Genomic DNA, 17,056 nt, shown 5'->3' on the forward strand with positions numbered 1-17,056 from the left:
AAAAATAAGTCTATGAAATCACAGACTAGATCTACCTGGCTCCTGACATGTTTTCTGATCGGAGGCCAACACGAAGCCGTCTGGGCAGTGACACATGAACTCAAGAAGGTCGTAATCAAACTCACAATGATCAGAGCACCCGGCATTGTTCACCTGGCAAGCATCCACGACGCCTGCAAAGAAAACCATTATGTGTAAGATAACTGAGCTTAAACGGTTTACATGCTATTACCGATTCCATTGGTTGGGACAACTTTGGGAGCTAAACTGGAGCTAGCCCCATTTGGGAGCTAAACAGGGTTGTCAGTTAAGCTACGACTAATTAAAAGTACTTCGATGGCTTTGATCCAAAGATATTATATTTCCAATTGCTTGGTGCTATAATTATTTATTTTTGACCACACAAGGAGTAATGGAAATTGTCAGGGAGGTTGTCTCCCTATCCCCAAGTGAGTAGGTATGGGTCTGCAATTAGATGGGTTAGGTTGGATTGGGTTATACAAGTAAAACAGTGAGTCAAATAGTGAATGATTGCCCTTTACGATCACTAGGGGGATACCAAGACTTTACAAACCAGGTAGCTGCATGATCCTAAATTAGAGAGCCAGATCTGGCTCTGCAATTAGAGGGACAATGTGTATTCTGAAAATTGCTTTAGCTTTTTATAAGACTTTATGATTTGACTCAGGTCAATTGTCCATGAACATTTTTAACTACTTAGATTCGTTACTGATAGGAAGCGAGAACTTACGTTCAGCCTGTAACGAGTGCAGTGGCAGCCGGTAGTTATACAGAAAACCGTCAGTTGATCGTAAATGATCCTGTAGCCTTTGTTTCAATGAGTCTGCCGTTACTGGGTCAGGTGGGTTACGGATTCCTTCCTTGAACGTCCATCCAATCCTGTACTTCACTACTACACTGCCAGGCCTGCAAAAACATTGTTAAAATGCAATTAAAGCTAATGTAAATCAGCACAGTGGTCATTTAGATAATTAAAATTTCATTCATATGAGCGAGGATTTATTGAGTAAAACAAAAAGCTAACAATTAACGCTTTCTTTTCTCATACAAATGTTGTCAATAAAAAAGGCAATTAATTGTAAATAGATTCAATAACGATTACAGTATCGTAAAATCTGATCAAACAGAAACATAACATTAAATTATTTCATAAAATGAATCAGTCTTGCAAAAATTACTATTTAGAACAAATTCTCACCCTCTTCACAGTTTGGTTGTTTGAATAGAGTGACCAGACGAGAAACTTGGTAAACCATTATTGTGAATCATATCCTAGATATTTTATTCCTTCCATTTAATTCCACCATTAACTTTTGGTTACTGTTAATAACTATTAACTGGCTTTACTTAAACTGATCAATATGTAAATTTGTGTAAACGAATTGATTTATTTGAATGTAAAATGGTAAATATACTTACGAAAACTCCAGAACCTTGACAAATATATCAGCTGGTCCATAGTTTAGTGTTTGCCGGTCAAAGATTGCCATTTTCAACTGTAAAATGAAAAATAATGTTTTAAATACAACATGTAGTGTTTTACTATCAGACATAACTAGGAAAGAATCCAAGCATATTGTCAACTTCAACTGAGCTGTCCACAGATTTATTAAAGGTTCAACAGACGTATGAACTCTTCATGAGTCTCACACCAAACCAGACAGAGACGGGATTTGAACTCTGAACCTATGGTGCTGGCTCCTAGCCTGGACAACCCCTTGGTCTGCTCGACCATTCATCAGACCAGACAGTCTACTGCTCTAACACCTGTGATTAACGCAAAGCCCACACAAATTTGATCTTAACTTTACTTCCAGGTTGTAGTACATTTTAGGCGCATTAGATGTTTTTGTTGAGCTATGCTTGGTTATGTTACACTTTATGGACAATGTATCCGCATATATATATATTTTAAAGGTCTTAAGCTCATTTGACCAGGAACAGCGCTCAAAACACACTTATGGTTCTAGTAGCCTAGTGTTTTTTACTAGGCTACAAAGACATCTTTTTCTCACCTCTTCCTCAAGGGATGTTGCGAGGGTTGTGAACTCCATGGAGCTGTGGTTGGCGAGGCCTGGAGTGAACTCCATGTTGTCTATCGTAACTTGACCCTCTATCGAACGCTTCACTGCAAGTTGAGAACATATTTGTAAAAGACTTAAAATAAAATATACTTGCATCAAGATTTCCAACATGTTTCTAACTTAAAACTCACACTATCCGGGAGGTGATAACATGTTTTTTTCTATCTTTTGTTTATATTAATATTGGAGGAGAGCATTTTATGAAAAAAATTTGAATAAGAATATGTACATTTTTTAACCTTGTATGTGTGTTAACTCCAAGTTAGCAATAAAATAATGTTTTCCAACTCTAAATCTCTGCAATTTCTATGGTAATTAACAACAAATACAATTTACACATTTTAAGATTACAGTGTGTGTTTTTAGCGAATTTCCCTATAGGGAAGTAGCTATTACCGTAGGTCTCATGGTAAGACCTAAGCCCGGGACCGATTTACTTTTTCATTTCGATGTCCCCAGAGGCCAAAAACACCATTCGTTCAAATTTTTATATATCTATATATATATAGATATATATATATATATATATATATATATATATATATATATATATATGTGTCCATCCGCACGATAACTTGAGTAATTTTTGTCTGATTTTGATCAAATTTGGTTTGAAGGTGTAAGGCGGGATAAACTTGAATGAGTTCGTGAACCAGCATGATCGGACTATGGGAACGGGGGTTTATGGGGGGTTTTATGGGGTAAAAATAGGTTTTTCCTATTTTTGACCCAAAAAACACGAAATTTCACAATTTATTTTTAAACTATTTTGTAGAGCTTAAAAAAACAAATAATTTAGTATATTGAAGCGTTATTATGCGCCTAATTGTTACGGAGAAAATTCAAAAAATTGTAATTTTAAAATTCCTATGTTATTCTTATGGAGAATAAGTCAACTGTTGTAGTTTGCTTGTTTGTGAACATATTTTGATCGATTTTGGAAAATACTTTTATTTCTTACTAATCTATTATCATTTTAGAAAAAAAATCTTGTTTATCCTCCCTGTTGCAGCAAACCTAAGTACTCGTTAATCTTATTCTATTTAAATAGGAAATGAATGTGCTATTTTTATGGAGGCATTTTAGTGTAAATCTAATCAGGTTAATGGAAATTCGCTTAGTCTGCAGATTTGCTGCGGCGGGGGTAATATTTAATTTAGGGAGAAATAGTTGATGTATTCGGATTGGAAATATTTCTATCAATCGTTGTTGGGATAGAATTACACACTCCCTATCGTAATTACAACAAAATTTACTAGATACAATGTTTAAAATACTGTTTTAAATGCTATCCATAAGGTTGTCATCAGAATTCCACAAGATCATGTACGTTCCATTATAATTCTGTTTGAGGACCCGATTAGCTTTAGTTAACAAGCTTTAGCTTTAGTTCCAAGTTAACAATTTGGAACTTAAAAGGAGAAAGATTAGTATCATGCGTCTCTCCTTCCATCTTTATCTTACAAATATAAATATCAAAATGAATATGCAGTAGGATGCGGAACAGCGTAAAAGGTTAGATAAAATTTTACAACAGCTGAACAGACAGATTTACCGTAATAAGGTGACTCGGTGGCGGGTGGTACGAAGGATGTAGACGAGGGCGGATCAGCTGTCTGAGAGCTACTAGGGGTGGCTGGGGTTGTCGATGGTTTGGTACGTAACCCACCTCCTACTGCTCCCAACCTTAGATCTGTTGTGCCAAAATTCCTACTTTCTACCGGTGTTGACTCGTTTTCATTTGATAGTGCTCCAGCTGAAAATAAGAAAAACGTACTTGATCAGTACTCCATAATTTATAACAAAGCTAAGTTCTTTGTTTGAGGTTCATTTTATGTGATGGTTATATTATCATTATCTAACTGATTTCTGTGCATGTTCACAATCATGATTAGTAAAAACCATAATATCTGATTTTCACTACTGGTGGAAAATGTCCGCAGTAACCTGTTTGATAATGATACAGTTATTTTCCAATTACTATAGTCTCGATTATCTGATTTTCTGCTGATCTTCTGTCTTATCCAACCCTCCCTGCAAACGATTGGATACTGGGAAAAATTTAGTGGTTTAAATAAAAGACAACTGTAAGGCCATGGAACAGATTTGATAACAGAGTTCCCTGATCTTACTTTATTTCCTGATTTTACTACTTACAGGTATCCCATATCCCTGGTTAGAGTAAGATAACTGAGACAGGAGGACAGGGTGAGAAAGTAAATAAGTAATTTGTTCGTCTATGTTGCTGTCGCCGAACTTAAAATTCATTGATATTCCTATTACATCACGGTTGCGACAACTACGAGGGTAAAACTTTAAAAATATAAGTCAGTAAACTAAAAATAAAATTAGCTTTGAAAAAATCTGAAGGTACTTACATGCTGCTAAGGCGATGACTAAAAGGATTCCTACAAGAATAGCTAAGCCCAGTGTGACAAGAACACATTTCTTTTTGGTAGGCGGATGCCGCTTGTCTTTTGTTACATATAGTTTTTCTCCTCTGAAACAATATAAATATTAGATAAATCACTGAAAAATATCTGTAATTGTTGATAGTGCTTGATTTCTCAACTGTTACAATAGAGAGGAAATAAATCCACCAGGAGTTTTAGACACTTCCTCCCAATTCTCCACCATCCCTCTATCGATAAACCATTTATAGGTAGCTGCTCTCCAGAAAAACAAAAATTTGATATAAGGTAAAAATAGTATCTGGGCATAGAGAATTTTAAAGTTCCACTTATTGATTATATTGAGGATAGGTGGATGTAAAAGTATATAATTCTGAGGAAGGTAACATTTATTCACAAAAGTAAATAACAAATTATCTCCAAGCAATTTTGTTTTAGCCTTCACATGGTATTCCAGCACACAGTGCAACAATGTGAATAAAATAAAATGTACACGAAGAAAGAGAATCAGCGCTCTTTTTTCTAAAGTGAGGCGAGCAGTTTTAATTTCTGATACTCTAAGAAGACAATGTTTGTATAGACATTAATTCCACAAACTTATAATATTATAATGAGGAGTTTTAACCACTTTTTAAATCATTTCCCATAAGGGTTTTTATTTAAAAAAATGTTTTACACAAAGTACACTAACTACACAAAACTTCACATGTTCCTTTGTTTCCTACCTGATATATTTCCTATGTTCATTGACTGGCACAAAGTACTCGTCATAGGGATCACCCATGTCCACTTCTGAGGAATCTCCCTTTTTGACTGGGATTCCGTTGATTCCGTTTCCGAATGGTTTCATGTTAACCAGTTCCAGGTTCACAGCTTCCGCCATCTCTCCTTCCTTCTTGTTATCTTCCTCAGGTTCTGTTTTGCTTGTCACCGTCGTGTTCAGGAAGGATCCATTGCTCGTCGGGTCTCGGTGATGTGTTCCGTTAATGTTTAACTTTACTTCGTTACTCTCAAAAGCTGGATTGTCCACTCCATTTCTTGATGATGTGTCTGCAAATAAATTTTAATATTGTTTAATTTTATATTGTGTTGTAATACTAAAGAGAAAATTTTTTAACCTTATGAATAAGCATACAAACAAAAATTATCTACCCTATGTCATTTCCATGTTGTATAGTTATTTGTGTAACTAGTGGTGAAAGTGGCACTTTGCTGCACACGAGAGCAATGTTTGCGGAATGATCTCGAGTGCAGCAAAGGCCTTTTACGCCACACTACATTATTTTGACGAACTTCCCACGCAAGTATTTAGTCCAGAAAACATCTGTTTGCCGCCAGCTTATTCAAACGGGGTTTCATTGCGTACTACTGTGCTGCAATGAGTTTTACCGGACACCAATCAGCTGATTGTACTGTATTTAGTATTTAGGTGGCAATGAGTGGTTATAAACAAAAACATAACCTCTCAATGACTAGTGATTTTTAGTCCTTTAGTTGGTGGAAATATATAAGGATTTGTACAGATTTAGTAGTATGGCGTAAACTATCGTACGTCACTCGTCCAAAATGTGTGTACCGGACTCGTATGGTAATCCCGTACTCGACTTCGTTTCGCACGGGAACGACCACACTCGTCCGGTAAACACTTATTTTCAGGACTAGTAACGTAATATACTATTTCACTCGTGTTACACATTATATTTTTCCTACAGTCACTATAAAGCATTTAAATAATTAGTCTTCCAAACACTATACAACACGTTTTTAGGTTCAGCTGGCAACACAAATGGTGCCCTAGAAAAAGTAGTAAGTAGTACCCGCGGTCCGTATCACTCCGCTATTTTTCCTCCGCAAGAAATGTGCTATGTGCTCTGCGTTTTGAGAATATAGTTCCGTATTTGTTTGTAATTTGAAGTGGTTTCCGCGCCTAAAAAAATGCTTTAAAGGTATTTTCTTGTTTATTAAGATCGTAGGAATGTTTTAAAAACGTTTAAAAGAAAAGTCCAGAAAGTTCAGAAATACCGAAACTATAAACACGAAATGACAGGGTTAAATCGTAGTTATAATAGTCAATCAGCTGCTCGTAGAATTTTTATCTTTAAGTGTTGCCAACCTATTTCCAAGCGTACACGGATTACGTGCGTAATAGAACCACGCTGTTTTGTGTTGTTTCGTTGGAATCCTGATGTGCGGCAAAGTATAAACCGTACGGCAAAGTATAAACCGTACGGCAAAGTATAAATATGCAGCAATTAGCAGCTTTCTGTACTATAAACAGTACAAGGAAGCCAACTTTGTCGGGTGACTGTAGGAAAAATATATTTTGATAGAAAGTAACTATGTATAACTTTATTTAAAACAAAACAGTTCAGAAAGCGCAAGCATAATATTAAACTAAGAATGCAAAAACTAACCAAACCTAAAACAACATAACCTAAACCAATATTACCTAACTCAGCCTAAACTAACCTAATCCAAAATAACCAAACTTAACCTTACTCAGCTCAACCTAGCCTAACAACATCCAATATTGCACCTAGCTCAACCTAATGTAATCTAACCTAACATAGCCTAAATCAACCTAACCTAAAATAAAATTACCCAGCTCAGACTAACCTAACAAAATCTGGCCTAAACAAGTCCAACCTCCTAGCTCAACTTAATTAACGTAGCCTAACATAAAACGACACGATCCCAAGCTAAAGTTAACCTCTACCTAACCTATAGGGACCGCGCCGAACTTGGACAACGACACACGCGGACAACGTTAAAGTTGGACAGATTAAGTTTCCAGGGTTGTCGTTTGCGTGCAACGTTACCCTTGGACACTTTTGAATGTGTCCAGATTCGTCGTGTCGTGCAACGCCACCCCTGGACAACTTAAAAACTTGTCCAGGTTCGTCGTTTGCATGCAACGTTAAACTTGGACACATTTGAATGTGTCCAAGGGTAACGTTGCACGCAAACGACAACCCTGGACAACTTATAAATGTGTCCAGGTTCGTCGTTTGCGTGCAACGTTAAGCTTGGACACATTTGAATGTGTCCAGTTTCGTCGTGTCGTGCAACGACGAATCTGGACATTTGTCTTAAGTCTCTTGTTTTGGGACCTGACTGTACATTCTACCTGTCAAAGTCCATTGTTTGGGATTTCGACCAAGGCCCCACTAGAAAAACACGCCATGCTGAAGGTTCATGACGTCACACTAGTGGATAGATTCACTGCAATATCCCATATGTTTTAGGTAATAAAGCTGGCTGTTTTCAGATTTTACGGTTACATTTTCGTACAACTATCCACCACTGTGACGTAGTGTTGCACATAATCGGTATTTTTGCATACATAAAAGTAAACTAATATTTTCTGTTCCCTACGGACGGAAAAACTAACACTTGCTCGGAAAACAACACATGTGTGTAGTATAAGTCTACTTTTTAATCGGTGAATAGCAAGACAACTAAATCACTGAACGTTAATATTTCGTGCTTGGTGAATGGCGCATGTCTGGAACCGCCTTTAGGATAAAGAAAATGCATCCCTCAGGCTTTTGTTTTGCGTTGTCCATGTTTGTCGCCAATCTTTCAGATTAGTTGAACTATACTTTTTCTGTTTTCATAGCTTAGTATTATTTTTAGTTTTCCGGAAATTATGGATTAAATGAATGAAATAATCATGACAGTATTAGTAAGATTACATATACGTCTAACGTTGCCAATCGTAATATAGTTTCGGGCGACTATTTAAAAATATCTGTTTGGTTTTCAAGCCTCTTCATTTCACATAAAATTATTTTTGATTGGAATGTGTGTATAAAGACCAGACTTTCTTATTATTAGCATGTAAATATTGTATATGTTGTCCATACATAACTAATATGAAACGTAGATTTCTATCTTCAAACGTGACTTAATAAAAAATAAATAGTAGTTCAGGTTTATTTAAAAAGTATCGGTGCTATTTGCACATTTTCACACATTTTGTGTGACTGCACAAAAACGAGTCATTCGTATTTCCTTCATCTCAAGTAATTGAAAACCATTGTAGGCCTAAATAAACTCGCATTATTGACACAGTAAAAATTACCAACATAAAAATTCTGCATTTAAAAATTGTATCATTACAGTATTATCATTTTTAAAGCTGCACCATATTATAGGCCTAAGAGTTGTAGTTGTAACGGTTAATCACATATTTTTTAGTTTATTGGCCTATATTTAACATCGGATTTCCTCTTCCATCGGATCATACAGTTTTGTGTTAGGCCAAAAAAGGTTACGTTCATTCAAAACTAATGAATTCCACTGATAATAAATCTACTGTCAGAAATAAGTATTTTTGTATACATAAAACTGCAAATAAACACTCCGAAGACTCTTTGATTTTCAGCTGTATAATGTATTTTCTAATGCTGATTTTAAGGACTTGCAAAAAAATGTCATGGTCTTTACTTTATGCTCTTGAGTCTGGAGCATATTTATACAAGTGTTAAGAGGTTAGTTTTCTTACTGAATCTCATTAAAAATATGTCTAACGAAAATAAATCAATCATGTTTAAGGTAAACTAAACTATTAATCTGGAACTCTAGTTAACTTATAAAACATATACCTTGCTTTACGTGTAAATCATGTTTATTTAAAACTAGCTAAGTACCCGTTCTACGCACGGCGATAGTGTAGTCCTCACCGTTGAACACTTTATCCAATTTGACATTTCCATTAACAAAAGTGCTCTTGACTTTTTAGTGAAACACTGAGTAATAAAGACATTAATGCGTCACAAACAGACATACACACGAAAATTCAGAATTTAATTAGTTAAGGAATTTGCTACAATTTAACCATAGCAAAGTACATATAAAATCAGTAAGCGCCGTCAATGAGTGGAAACCTAATTTGTGTAAGCTAGTGACGACGATGATTTAAAAAAATGTAAGTTTCCCAGCCCTAAACAGCACTGATTCAAGGTTTTTCCCGGTTATCAAAAATCAGGAACAATTTGATACACAAAGAATCTCCGGTTCCTGACCTGGATGATGCCAAGTTATTTAATTTAATTTGCGGTTACACGTTATTGCACTTGCGATTAATTAAATCCGTTATGTAAGGACAATTTTTTTTTAATGTCACTTTGTTTGGCTTTTATTTCAAAACGTGATTGAAATTGTTGCGGTATTTGTAAACAACATAATGTAAACATATCAGTGACAGCTATATTTACAAAGTAGTGAGGCCATATTGTAATGGCTACACTCCCGCCAACCCCGTGAATATATAAAAATGATTTAAAGTAGTGAGGCTATATTTTATTGGCTAAAGACACTCATGCTAACCCCGTGAATACATTAAAATGATTTGAATCTTGATTTTATCTACTCTCGTTTTTCCGGAGATGGCCGCGTAAAATGCCTTCTGGGCCGTGACAGACAGATAGAAATTGAGATAAGACTTGTTTCGGCTAGTTTAATGTATAACACGTAAAAGTAACCAAAAAATATATAATTCAGAGAAAACTATAATTTCATTTATATAGATGTGTCAGTATTATTTGATCTGTGATCATCAGACGAATGTCTGTCCTCTCTACTATGTTTATTTAGTATATTGGCTCGATTGTAAAGGTATGGTATGATTAATAGTTTTATTTACTTTTACGTCATTTTGTAACCATCATGGCTACCCACAAGGTCAATGTTACAATTTAAAAAATTTGAGTTAGGTAATTTTACATAATATAGGCATTATTAGAAATTGAGATTGTTTCGTTCAAAACTTTCCAAACATTTGTCGGAAAAGCTTGGTAAGTTTGGGAAAATATGTTTAGCCGTTATTGAGTGTGATAGTGATACAAAGTTTTACATTGAAGCCGATCCCAAAGCGCTTTGCTTCTCTCAGCTCAGTTATTAGAATCGAACTAGTAAACCTCTGGTTTACATGAATCCTGTATACAAAATAATAATTTCATCCTAATATTATCGGTTCACTTTATTTAGATTATCAGGTTATTGTTTATTGACCAGAATCGTCCAAATATATTACATTGTTAAGACTGACTGACTAATAATGCACTCTGATTCGGATTTTTTGACCCTTAACGAGTTATACCCGCGAGTCTGTGACATGAGTTAGATATGTACCGATTGTACTGGTACCTTTAGATAAGACTACTAGCATAGATGAAGTACTAGTATGTTTCAGAAATCTGTACTAACTAATATGTAAAATTGGTAACTAAATGAATTGTTCTAAAAGTAATTTCAAAACACGTCACTGATTGTAAATAAATTATAACGTAAAGATAAAATTGAAAGTTGATATGAAGAACATTACTCTAAACAGGTCACCATTTGTTTTCAGATGACGTATTATCTCGTTACACCATGGTATCACAATATCATACAAACCAGTGATTTGGATTGTAATAATTTTTAGATGTGTATTGATTTGTATATTTGTTTTTGTATTAAGATTTTTTTACGTTTTGGGAGAGGGAAATAAATTCTTTGATATTTTTAAAAGTCTATTCTTGAACTTCCACGCTGTTTTTGTCCAATATGTAAGATACGTTTCTCTCAGTTAGTTACTGTTTTTTGGCTAGGATTGAAAGTTTATATTTGGAATCTCTGATATCTCATAATTAATTTTACTTATTTAAGTTGTTCATTTTTGTGTTTAAATGCAAGCAAGACACTTCTCTCGCTACAATAGAAGGCCTAGTGGTAAATAATTATTTATTCTTCCAAATACATTATGAGCTATTTAAATGTATGATTAATTGGCCAGAAGTCAGACAGCATCTTAAAGATTTAGTCTCAAATGCAACATATGTTATGATCTGGAACTAAGTTTATATTTTCCACTACAATTTTCTTACAAATTCTAATAACCAAAAAGCTTTTAGTATTTTGTTAGCCATTTCAGGTTTAAACTACTAGGTGGCGTTTGCAGAAGCATCCACAAAATTGAGCGGAATCATCAAGGGTTTATAATATATTGTTTTTGTCATACTACATAAAACAGTTGTTTTTAATGCATGCGTTGCGGGTCTTAAGTAGCATTTTTACTCTTTAGGGAGTAAGAATCATTTTTAGGCCTCTATGGAGTAAAAATCAGCTGTTGTCAACTCAGTTGTAAATTTCTATCGTAAACGATTGCATATATCGAAAATATGTATCGATTCGTGCTTCGTAACCATTTTAACCTACAGTCTACAGTCTCTTCCCATAACATTTTAGCATTGCAGATACATTAATCAATTCCCACACTCAACACTGCTCACCTTTATTACTTCCCTCACCGTGTTCCCTTCCCTCCTACGTCCGTGCTATATCCGTGATTCGCAACGAGAGAGAATATGTTCCATAGATATACTGGATGAAAAGAACCAACGAATAAATAAACAAAATTTCGATAGATCAGCAGCCTGATCATTTTCAAATTACTTTTCGTATAAATTTATACGATATAATGAAATAAATTACGTTATACATTTGAAAATTCCAATATTAAGTGTATTCATAAGAATAACGTAGAAACTTTTAAGGCAGGCAGGGCAGAGCCCTAGGAGAGTACTCTTATGGAGAATAAGTGAACTGTTGTTGTTTGCTTGTTTTTAAACAAAATATGATCAAATTTGGGAAATGTATTTATTTATACTATACTGTCAACATTGAACTATAAAAACACCTTACAGCCTTCCCTGTAGCAGCCATGGTAGCAGCATACACAAAAACTCGTTAAACTAATGTTATAGTAATAGGGAATAAATATTTCATTTTTAAGGAGATATTTTATTGACAACACAGTCAGACTAAAGTAAAGTAGCTTTTAGTCTGCAGGTTCGTTGTGGCGGGTGTAGTTATAGTTCCGTAACGGTTTTGCAAAGTATTTACCCGTAGTGGATTCACTAACGATCTCAAATACACGCCTGATATGTTGTCATTGTGTGTCACCGCTATTTTGCTGCTTTGTTCAAATAATCCTCAAACGAATCAGTTTTATTATTTCAACCTATGTAGGTACGATATGTGATCGTAGGATACGATAGACTGCACATTGTGAAACAGGTTTAGTCGAGCAGGATCCATTTACACATATCGTAATTAAATAATCCATAACAATTTGACTGCTCTATTGCAGTTGTTTCGCCACGAAAACGTTAAAATCTAAGGCATCTGTTTGCTTCATTTTGTTAGTTTATCCATGTTAGAGGTTGACGACTGTTACGTTCAATCATTGAAAAACCAAGGACAAACCCCCAGACAAAAACACTCCACATATTTCGTTTCTATAAACCATTAACAAATTTTGATTTCAGCCGCAGCTCCATATTGCAAATGTATGTTTTGAAGATTCAAATGTGCCAAAAACAATGGACAGCTAATTACTATTGAAGGGCACTAAAAATCACTTAAATATGGCAGTTTTAAAATGAGACTTAATTAACTTTTCTACGACACTTAGCAACACGTATATTGAACAAAAGCTGTAGATTTGAACCGTCCGTTTGGGACACGGTGTATCCAGGTCCCATAGGTTTTAATTTTTTATTAATATCCAGCAAACATTTACAACGACCAAATAAACATGCAATTAAATTTCCGAATTTATAATGTACAATGTGTTTCGCGGACTATGAGTCACTACAACACAGTGTATTAGTAACAGTGTGTTAGAAAGAAGCCTTGTAACAATAAGGCGTATTCACGGCATTTCTGTTTTAGGAAGCTCATTCAGAGTTTACCAACCGAGCGAGACTGAGAATTTGATGAGCCTGGTGTACAGTCTATTCAAAAACTAAAAGTGTCCAGGTTCGTCGTTTGCGTGCAACGTTACCCTTGGACACTTTTGAATGTGTCCAAGTTTAACGTTGCATGCAAACGACGAACCCGGACAAGTTTTCAAGTTGTCCAGGGTTGTCGTTTTCATGCAACGTTAAACTTGGACACATTTGAATGTGTCCAAGGGTAACGTTGCACGCAAACGACAACCCTGGACAACTTGAAAACTTGTCCAGGTTCGTCGTTTGCATGCAACGTTAAACTTGGACACATTTGAATGTGTCCATATTCGTCGTGTCGTGCAACGCCACACCTGGACAACTTATAAATGTGTCCAGGTTCGTCGTTTGCGTGCAACGTTAAGCTTGGACACATTTGAATGTGTCCATGTTCGTCGTTGTCTGCTTTTATCGTTGTCTGATGGAGGCGGGGTCTGCTTTTAACGTAGTCCACGTTTAACGTTGTCCAACTTCGACATCGTCCCAACCTATAAACCTAACCATTTGAACATTGCACATTGCACTATTTACCAGGGGGAGGTGGTGGGGGAAGCATGTCTGAGCGGCTGTGTCGTCCACTGCTGCTAGGACTGTCAGTCTTGTCTGTCGCAGAGTCCATGGTCTCTGTCGTCGCGGTGGACGTCGACGTCGCTAGCGTCTCTGTCGCAACCTCGTCTGTCGCTGAAGCTGAACTCTCATCCATGTTGACTCTAGCAGATTACCTCTTCAGTAACATTGTCCTGAAACAAAGTAAAATGTTGTTGGGATTTCTAAATGAATTATCAGTATTTGTTCGTGGTTTCACTCCATTGGGGATTGTTTACGCCTTTTTGTGAGGTCCAAACCAACTCAGATCTTATTACTGTATAGATTTGACGTTTTGTTAGAAAGCGTCTTTAATTATTACCAAATGTAAAATGGGTAGCCAAATGAAAACTGACATCTGGATCTGGGTCTCATAGCTTTCTGTTATCTGAAATTATGCAGGAGTAAGTGTATTTTAGGGAATAAATCAAATTATTGAATAACTTCGTCAAGTTAACTTATTTAAAAATTGTTCATCTATTTCCTTTGATTTTTACTTTCTCCCCATAGTTTATGGAGAAAGTATATTTTCGTCAAAATTTTTGAGTTTGAGCTTTTGATAGAAATGTCCGTTTTGCCCCCTCCCCCCACAAAACCCAGAAAAGTGGTTTTCAAAGTGATGTATATATTGTGTGTTTATCCGTATGTGTGTTTGGATATGTAGGCTTATTGAGCTAACAGACCACACCTGTAGTCTGGTTTTGATGAAATTTGATATCCAGGCGTTTTTGAAATTTTACAAACCCAATTGCTGTAAAAATTCCGGTTAAAAAGTTATTGAAGTTTATGCGATTTTTTCCATAAAATTAAAGTTACTCCCACCAGTTTTTGACACGCTAATGGGAGAAAGTATGAGTCAAAATTGCCGATAACGTTTATTTTTCAAATAAAATGTCGTTAAGTTTTGCGTTAACGACAACAGATGAAGGTATACAATTCTCATCTAAGACGTACCAAGCCCCGGAATTATCCTGGTCAAATGTTAATTGTATTTTTGTTCAGAAAAGCCAACTCGTCCGCGTCCCATCCCTGCATTCCTATTAGCATATTAATGACCGGAACGCCGGAACACGGAGTATAGCGGAACATTGAAACGACCAAAGCAGATTCACTTTCTAGCGGAGTTCCTATACGTATGTAGTGGTATGACGTATGATGACGATGATGATAAGAAGAAGTAATGCACCCTCAGGTCTTGAGCAAACAACGAGATGCAGAAATTGCTTTAAAATACAATAAAAAGGTTTATTCATATATGCTTTATTATGTAATCATGATTATCAGCTGGATAACTCATTCCAACGCTCTTCACCTCACTAAACGCGTACATTTTGTAGCTACGTATTCTCAGCTGAATAATATCATAATATTCAGCTGATAATACATATTATGGATGTTGTATTCATATTTAGAACACATAAAAGAGCGTTATTTATATGAACGTGTAGATTTGTTAATTCAAAGATCCGCTGTTTCTTTGGGTATTTCCAAATACTAAAGGACAGCTGGCTTCAATTTCGAGCCATCAAAAGCCACTAACCTTTCTTGGTTCTCCAAAAGGATTGAACCAGCGACATTGTGAAGGTTTGAGCACTACAACCACAAAGATACTCAGCTTCTGTTCAGAACCAAACACGTTTCATCACACTTTTCACTAATTGAAATAGTTGTGACAAACAAATCATACAATTAAGTGGAAAATGTTCTTCGTAGTTTAAAAAAGGACATTATTTTAGTATTTTGCGTCTAGGTCCGTGCTAAGCACCGACAAGGCTTTGGGAATTGTATAAATCTATTGAGATTCAAACAATGTTAAAGACACGTCTGGTACAAATCCAGTATAAAGACGCTTGATTATAAAGACATCCAGGGACCCCCCATGGCGTAGCGTCGTCATGGTGACGAGGGGGCATTATGGTCGACCACGGACATTGTGAACATTGAGGAGAGCTCATTTAGTACCTACAATGGCTTCACAAAGAAACTGCTCTGGATAAACACTAGCGGTCTGAGAGGAGTTGGGAGCTACGGTCTGAGAGGAGTTGGGAGCTACGGTCTGGGTGGAGTTGGGAGCTACGGTCTGGGTGGAGTTGGGAGCTACGGTCTGGGTGGAGTTTGGAGCTACGGTCTGAGAGGAGTTGGGAGCTACGGTCTGAGAGGAGTTGGGAGCTACGGTCTGAGAGGAGTTGGGAGCTACGGTCTGAGAGGAGTTTGGAGCTACGGTCTGAGAGGAGTTGGGAGCTACGGTCTGAGAGGAGTTTGGAGCTACGGTCTGAGAGGAGTTTGGAGCTACGGTCTGGGTGGAGTTGGGAGCTACGGTCTGAGAGGAGTTGGGAGCTACGGTCTGAGAGGAGTTTGGAGCTACGGTCTGAGAGGAGTTTGGAGCTACGGTCTGAGAGGAGTTTGGAGCTACGGTCTGGGTGGAGTTGGGAGCTACGGTCTGAGAGGAGTTTGGAGCTACGGTCTGGGTGGAGTTTGGAGCTACGGTCTGGGTGGAGTTGGGAGCTACGGTCTGAGAGGAGTTGGGAGCTACGGTCTGAGAGGAGGTGGGAGCTACGGTCTGAGAGGAGTTGGGAGCTACGGTCTGAGAGGAGTTGGGAGCTACAGTCTGAGAGGAGTTGGGAGCTACGGTCTGAGAGGAGTTGGGAGCTACGGTCTGGGTGGAGTTGGGAGCTACGGTCTGGGTGGAGTTGGGAGCTACAGTCTGAGAGGAGTTTGGAGCTACGGTCTGAGAGGAGTTGGGAGCTACGGTCTGAGAGGAGTTGGGAGCTACGGTCTGAGAGGAGTTGAGAGCTACGGTCTGAGAGGAGTTGGGAGCTACGGTCTGAGAGGAGTTTGGAGCTACGGTCTGAGAGGAGTTGGGAGCTACGGTCTGAGAGGAGTTTGGAGCGACGGTCCTCTTGTTGCATCGCATTGTGCCCGTTTGGAACGAGGGACATAGACTTAGTAACGCTACAATATGGATGTGACAGAAATTCAATTTATTTTGCGTATTGACGTAGTTAGCATTTTTATTCATGTATTTTCAGTACCTTTGCATCGTTTTTGGGTAACAAATTTTTTAAATTATTTTTTACTAACACATCTGGTTTTTAGAGAATCACCCTTATAAGATATTGCCGCAAGTGGGATGGCGAGGACCTAGACCCGGGACAGATTTACTTTTACGGTTCGATGT

General features: G+C 36.9%; 2 protein-coding genes across 2 annotated transcripts in view; both read right to left on the reverse strand.

Annotated features, from left to right (window-relative positions):
- The window catches only part of LOC128991715 (uncharacterized), a 30,244-nt gene extending 16,215 nt beyond the window's left edge, over positions 1-14,029 (reverse strand). Inside the window, exons 1-8 of the mRNA XM_054414836.1 lie at positions 13,825-14,029; positions 5,242-5,566; positions 4,484-4,605; positions 3,661-3,861; positions 2,037-2,149; positions 1,441-1,517; positions 752-927; positions 36-173 (exon numbers count right to left, since the gene is read on the reverse strand). Coding sequence (XP_054270811.1) covers positions 36-173; positions 752-927; positions 1,441-1,517; positions 2,037-2,149; positions 3,661-3,861; positions 4,484-4,605; positions 5,242-5,566; positions 13,825-13,996 — 1,324 coding nt within the window. The 5' untranslated portion in view covers positions 13,997-14,029. The remainder of the gene's footprint in view (positions 1-35; positions 174-751; positions 928-1,440; positions 1,518-2,036; positions 2,150-3,660; positions 3,862-4,483; positions 4,606-5,241; positions 5,567-13,824) is intronic.
- Positions 14,030-15,829: 1,800 nt separating this feature from the next.
- LOC128991684 (uncharacterized) lies at positions 15,830-16,792 on the reverse strand. Its single transcript, XM_054414782.1, has one exon. It carries the CDS (start codon positions 16,790-16,792, stop codon positions 15,830-15,832), a length of 963 nt encoding a protein of 320 aa, XP_054270757.1.
- Between the last annotated feature and the right edge of the window lie 264 nt (positions 16,793-17,056).

Source organism: Macrosteles quadrilineatus, unplaced genomic scaffold, assembly GCF_028750875.1.
Source record: "Macrosteles quadrilineatus isolate MER2022 unplaced genomic scaffold, UCM_ALF_1.0 Scaffold_4__1_contigs__length_99947679, whole genome shotgun sequence".
Lineage (NCBI taxonomy): Eukaryota > Metazoa > Arthropoda > Insecta > Hemiptera > Cicadellidae > Macrosteles > Macrosteles quadrilineatus.